The sequence below is a fragment of the Phasianus colchicus genome, chromosome 1, assembly GCF_987193195.1.
Source record: "Phasianus colchicus chromosome 1, bPhaCol1.hap1.1, whole genome shotgun sequence".
In the NCBI taxonomy this organism is placed as follows: domain Eukaryota; kingdom Metazoa; phylum Chordata; class Aves; order Galliformes; family Phasianidae; genus Phasianus; species Phasianus colchicus.
In genome coordinates this window covers 27,370,393-27,376,827 of record NC_143436.1, presented here as the reverse complement: position 1 = coordinate 27,376,827, position 6,435 = coordinate 27,370,393, and the positions used below count along the sequence as shown (strand labels likewise).

At 45.4% G+C, this 6,435-nt stretch overlaps 1 protein-coding gene and 1 long non-coding RNA gene across 5 annotated transcripts in view; one reads left to right on the top strand and one right to left on the bottom strand.

The window, feature by feature from the left end:
• Positions 1 to 343: 343 nt before the first annotated feature.
• Positions 344 to 3,997, bottom strand: SMIM30 (small integral membrane protein 30). 3 transcript variants are annotated; one of them, XM_031615570.2, is made up of 2 exons: positions 3,808 to 3,997; positions 344 to 3,030 (listed from the first exon to the last, which is right to left on the bottom strand). In XM_031615570.2, the coding sequence occupies exon 2, from the start codon at positions 2,965 to 2,967 to the stop codon at positions 2,782 to 2,784; it is 186 nt and encodes a 61-aa protein (XP_031471430.2). In that variant the 5' UTR covers positions 2,968 to 3,030; positions 3,808 to 3,997; the 3' UTR covers positions 344 to 2,781. The 3 variants fall into 3 exon arrangements, with proteins under 3 accessions (XP_031471430.2, XP_031471421.2, XP_031471437.2); XM_031615561.2 differs by having other exon boundaries at positions 3,799 to 3,996; XM_031615577.2 differs by lacking the exon at positions 3,808 to 3,997 and adding an exon at positions 3,540 to 3,702.
• Positions 3,203 to 6,435, top strand: part of LOC116244345 (uncharacterized) — a 40,650-nt gene continuing 37,417 nt past the window's right edge. For both annotated transcript variants that reach the window (XR_004170169.2, XR_016465154.1), the window contains exon 1: positions 3,203 to 3,493. This is a non-coding gene — a long non-coding RNA (uncharacterized LOC116244345). The remainder of the gene's footprint in view (positions 3,494 to 6,435) is intronic.

The following is a 6,435-nucleotide window of genomic DNA, read 5'->3' as shown; positions in this document are numbered from 1 at the left end:
ATGCTTCAAGTTTCCTTTGTGCCAGAGAAACAGGCTCCTGCATAACTGCAAGCTTTCAGATTCAAAGTAAGAGGATGAGCCCCTCTGCAGTGCTCTCAAATGACTAATACTGAAATTAGATATACTAGAATACTGAAATTGGATTTCATGTACACCAATAATAGGACAAAGAGAAGTACACACATTTTACAAAACGGAAAAGATCTTTTACCTGAGTTTGCAAAGTTATCTAACATAAGCAAGAGTACCTAAGAAAGTATTTAATATAAGCAATTTCAGTAGTTTCAGTCATTTCTGTCATCTCTGTTTTCCTTTTCACATAAAAATTACTTCATCAGACTGATAACAAATCATATGTGAAAGTTTATTAAAGCAGAAGAAAAACAGGGATATCAAATTTTACACTCAAGTAGTTGACAAATGCAAGTCTTCAACAATAAAGCTTCTGTGAGAACCAAGGAAACAATGCCATTATGCTGTGCAAACACCTTTCAATGAAGTACATACAGCTCCAGGCAAAGAACAGGGTTCCTCATTTCCCTATAGCCTGATACTAATTATTCCACAGAAATGTTGTACTCCTACAGTGAAAGTGTTGCACAACCCTGTGAAACTGTTGCCAGGAATCTTTTCCAAATTGATGATAAAGGAGTCTGAGAAAACCTGCTTGTGATAAAATTTCTACTATTGAAAGCATTATTTAATATTCTACTGAATAATTGGCAGACTTCTCAAATTTGGGGAAATGCAAAGCATACTGAATTGTTGGGTGCTTTGTTGTTTTTAAGGGTAATAATGGTTTAGCCAAGCCCGAAATGCAGAAGATCACACATGATGTGTGTTTGCATCCACTCTGTTGAAAAATCACATACTGACTTTGAAGGTGACACTACTATTCAAAGCTCATTCTAGGGCTGTCCCACTGTGGCCTTTGGAAGACACAAAAGGAGGTACCAGAAGAGCTACTTGGCAAGGCTTGCATTTCAGCAGAGTAACTTTGTGACCAGTATCATTCCAGTAGCTTGAGAGCAGAAACCAAGATTAATGTGGCTTGCTGGGTTGAGTCCCAGTTTCAACCCCGCAATATTTTGGACACTATCTTTCCACCTTCCTCCATTAACCGTGAGACAGACACGAGACTGAAATAAACTGGGCTTCTCTCTCCAGCTTCTGAGCAGACCGAAGTCAAAACAGCCACATATGGTATATGGAATATAGAAATCTCACAATTTGTAGAACATGATCTGCCCATCCAATTACTTATGTAAAATCTATTTCACAATTCTAGCCATTGCTTTGTGCTCTGCTGAGCAGAGACACTAACGGAGAAAGGGGAGGAACAGTATCAACATACATAACTTTGCATCACATTTCACTTTTTCTCTCCAACTTTGAAAGATAAAAGACGAGATTTCTAGCAAGAGTGGCAGTGCCCACAGCACAAGATCAGAACAAAATTCTGTGAACTGCAGAGAGTTCACCTTCCTCCGCTGCTTATTCTGCTAAATTTTTTTTTCCCTGCTGTTATTTATTTGCTTTCATGTGCTCCTTCAACTAAGATGACAGCGAGAACATCTTCATAAGCCTGAGGGCTTTGTGGTTGACATTCTCAGCTGTGTCACTTCCACACTGCTACTAAAAGAAAGAAATGGGTTCTAGATCTGCTACTCAGTGGATTTTTTTCAACCATATAACACCCTGTTTGACTGAGCATGAATAGAGTTTTGCATCAAGATTTTCTACTTTATTTTTGGTTCTATTCTTCTGTGGAACCCTTAGGTATCAATTAGATAAGAAGGCTAAATGCTTAACTAACAACATCGAGTTTATCAGGAGGAGGACATTCAAGAATAACAGATTTGTCTACTAAACCCAGGATTCTGACAAAACAATTTGTTTCCATACTGCAAAAGAAATGTGCACAATTGTCCTGGTAAAATTTAATAACTGCCTAATTCAGAAACACTACATATAATTCCACACTAAAATAGCTAAATCTTCATTTTTGGAAAAAGCGAACAAAAAAAACCAAAACAAAACAGAACACTTTACTCAACATGCTTAAAGGAAAACTGAGTGCTGAAAATAAAGAAGTGACAACAAAACATATTCTCTACTTGATTCACATAGCTTTACATGTTGAAGTAAAATAACAGTCCCATTCTGTTAACAAGAACACAGGCTAGAGAAGAGGCACATTCTAACATAAAAATGAAAATAAATAGGAGAGTTTTCCATGTTTTCTTAGTTCTCCCAAATCTCATCCCTGTAACAGTGGAAGTGAGCTGTCAGGTTCTGTCATTACAAACCATGTGAGCACATACGCTCATGTCAAAGCAGTCTGCTCGCTAGTTATCTCATCAGAGGTATTTCCAAAGCTCTGTCATCCTGACTGGAAGACTAATAGCTGCTTCCTCCTGATGAACTCCTGAAACCAAAATTGCAGAACTTGTTGAAGGTCTCCCTCATACATTCCATTTATCATTGTTTACTGTGAACCACTCTGTGGCTCTCCATCCCCTATTCAAATAGTTCTCACCTTTCTCTAAGGCATTATTTAATCACAAGCAATGTAAAATCATCTTACTGTCATGATGACAGATCCTACAAATCCCTTCTACTGAGTATGGTCTTGATCTGTTATATTGCACAGTAAGAGGGCTTGCAGGACTATCTACTACAAGTTTTCAAAAGTTATCCAGAACTGAAGCAGTTTTAAATCCCAGACCTCAACCCCAAACAATGTTAGGAAACACATTTCATTTGAGCATCTTCTTGAAATCACTGCTGTCCATTTCTTTTCCTGGCATACAAGCCAAGGCAGGCACAGAATCCAATGACGCTGACAGCGAGGCCCAGCAGGAAGGCAATTGTATCTCCTGCATCCATGGCTTCAACCGCTGGCAGCACCAGCAGCAGTGCAGTGAGGACCAGGAGAAGTTTTGAGGTGCACCCAGCGGAAGACATGCTGCTGACCCCACACGGAAGTTAAATGATGAAAGCTGTAGAAAGCAGGTCCTTCAGCACTATCTGCATAGAAAGCAAAAGGAACGTGACAGGATCTCCCTTCCTTCTCCCTTGGATTCTATTCCCAAAAGCCAACCAATGAGACTGCTGTATTACAAGCATCTGCGTGGGACTTAGGACAACAAGTTACAAAAAAATGCAACTTAATGTCACGAGACAACTACCGCGAGTTTGCAACTTTTCACTTCTCTTCCCACTAAGCTGAAACAAATCTCGGAAGCCTTATCACGAGGGCGGCTCAGAGCACGCTCTGCTGCCCCGTGCCGGCTCGCTGCGCGCTCCATACGGGCCTATCCCTGGGCTTGAAGGATAGGTGGCCGACAGAACCGCTGGCACGGCACGGCCTCGGGAGCTGTGCACACATGACGACAGAGAACGTGGATTTAAGTGCCAGTCCCTCCCTATGAATATGCTCTGGGACAAACGTCCCTTCTGGTTTCATAAAGTTCAGGAGAACCGCTTTGAGGTAAGCTCAAAGAAACGGAGGGAAAGAAAACACAAGCGGTGTTTACCCGGGGCCACACGGGTACCTTCGCCGAAGTAAGGTGGCACGGGCAGAAAGAAACTCCCGGCCAGCGCCGGACGGCGCCTGCCCACCCGCGCGGCTTCCCCGTCCGGTCGGGACTGCGGCAGGCCCGCGGCCACCGGGGCTCCGCGCGGCGCCTTCCCCGCTCCCTCGGCAGCGCAGAGCGGCCGTCGCCCTCCCACGCGGCCCGGCCCGGCCCGCCCCGCAGGCCCTGCCCCCACGAAGGCCGCCGCCGGGCCGCGGACCTCGGTCACCTCCTGCCGCAGCGCAGCGCCGCCGACTCCGGGCTGGGCGGCGTCCCCGTTCGGCACCGGGCGCTCAGCTTCTGCGGAGGGCCGCTTTCCACCCCGCCGCCTCGTCGCGCTGCCGGGGCCCGGCCGCCGCCATGACAGGAAGGGGCGGCGGAGGGCCGGGGCCAGGGGCGGGCTGACCCGGCCGGGCCGCCTCCCGCCGGGCGCGAGGTGCCGCGCCGCGGCCTTGGCTCCTCCGCAGAGCCCGCCTCGGCTCCTCCGAGCATCCCGGGGTGTGGGCGGGCCGCGGCTCGGCAGTGCCGCCTTTCCCTCCCTGAGCGGCGGAGGGAGCGGCGCGCTCCTGTGAGGGCCGCGGTGGGAGCGGCCGCAGCCCGCGAGTCTGGCATGGGAAGGCCGACAGCGTTTCGGCTGCCAGCGAAACGATAAGCGGCTGGCTGAGCGCTCGTCGCTCTGGAAATAAATAAATAGCGCGAGATGCCTCGTGTCGAACTGCAGCTGCCGCTTTGTGTCCTGATGGGGCAGCGGTACCAAGTACTGATTATGGCAGCGTGACAACAGCCTCTTCGTAGGTGTGTGTAAAGGGTGTATAAACGTGTGTACAGGGCGCAGAGCTGCATGGTGCCTTAAAAACAAAAAAGACATAGTGAACCCGGTTGTAATCGGGCAATTACCTGTGGTCACCCACAGCACCCAGTAAAACATCCTGGCTCTTGTTCTTATTTCTGCTTCAGAGCTTCTTGTAGGAGCACTGTGTCTCACACAGTGTCTTCTCTTACACAGAGCAGGGCTAAAATCACAGAATCACAGAATCATTGTAAATGCCACAGCAGCATACCCAGCTAGTTCCTTATAGAAGCTCGAGGTTTTTGTTTTTCAGTGGAACATGTGCATGCTTTCATCTGTACGAAAGACCTCTACGCAATTATTGGAGTTTCAAAGTGTGTCTCTTTGGAATGAGCACAGAAATAACCAGAAGCAACTGTGCCAAGAATTTTTGATACCTTATGTTAAGCATTTATTCATACAGACCATGTTACCAGAGTGTTTTCCTAACTTGTGCAAGAAGAGTTTCTGTAATCATTTCTCTTTTAAGAAACAATTTCGATGAGCTTCCTAAACAGCAGTAGAAACCCAGAAAGATTGTTTTGTGTGCATCTAGCTTTGCCTCTGCTTTATATAATTTAACTGCAATTGCCCTTGAGCAACTACTCCTCATTCATATAAAAACTTTTGAAGTCTGAGCTGGAATGTTACTGCAGTGCTGACCATAATTACTTTCTTACTGCTCTTCCTTTCCCCATCTATCTGGATTCATCAGCTCCCTTCTCTATAAACTTTCAGGACTAGGAACAGTCTTTTTGCACTCTTTTTGTATCAAGTGCTGTGAAAGCTTATTTTTTATAAGCTGGAGCACCTAAACTCTGTGATAACATTAATATTAAAGAGATCAGTGCAAATAATAACCATTCCTTCTTATTCGTTTCACAGTTTTTCTGATCTGAAATACTTGATGTCTCTTTTTCAATTCTGAAGGCATTTTCTCAAGAAGCTAGAACAGATAAACTTGTTACTCACCTGAGGAAAAACCCTGGAACTTGTGATAAAAAGGTATCGTGGCATGAAGGAGGGCAACGTCACATTGCCTGACCCATTCCTAAGTAGATCATGGGCAAACGTAACCCATACAGAATCTGGAGAACAGCAATGTGAAGTGCAGGTGGTTGGTGTTGCCTTAATCATGTCTGTCTTCTCAGAGAGTGACCTTGGAGTCCTGGCCCTCCAAGTGCCCTGCTTGGCCTCCTTGCTGCAGCCTGCATTGTTGATAGGTAAATATTACAGCATTCTGTGTGTCAAGATGTGTTCCTGTAAACCTCAGTAAATCTCTCTTGCCAGCTAAAATTTTGAACAATTGTCATTTTAGACTCACAAAGCAGATGTGAGAGAGTTGAACAATGACTTTTCAACTCTACGTTTTAGAGCTAATCATGTTGTGGGAATCAAATGTTGTTTCTGCATTAGAATTGGATAATATTTTTATTTCATGAACTCTGTTGTCATAATTCCTTTTGGGAGTCCTTCTACTTAACTTGGGGAAGAACTCTGATAGTTTACATCGCTTATCCTCTAGACAAACCTTCCCAGGAATGCACGCTCTGTATATAGGTGTATATATGTATATTTTGTCACACACATTGCAAGAAGATCCTGCACGAGATCAAACCAGAGAACAAAGCATGGTATGCCGAGGAAGCCCTGAAGAGACATCTGAAGGCCTGCCATCATCCCCCCCCCGGTGCTCTTTGTTTAACGAAGACTTCGGAGACAATCACCATATCAATAGCACCGAGACATCTTGGAAACAACAGGATGGCTGCACCAGATAACACACGAATCAACAAACGTCAACTGATAAGATTGTGAACCTGGAGTACCCAGCCAATGGGGAAACAGGGCAGGGGGATGGATAAGGGAAAAACAGGGTATAAAGACTGTCATCTTGTGTCCATAGGTGCGCTCCTGCTTGCGGGACGCCCGCCATTGCAATCGCGAATAAAATCTGCTTTATCAGAGATACCGTCCTGACAAAAATTATTTGGATGTTTCCAACAATTTGGGGGCTCGTCCGGGATT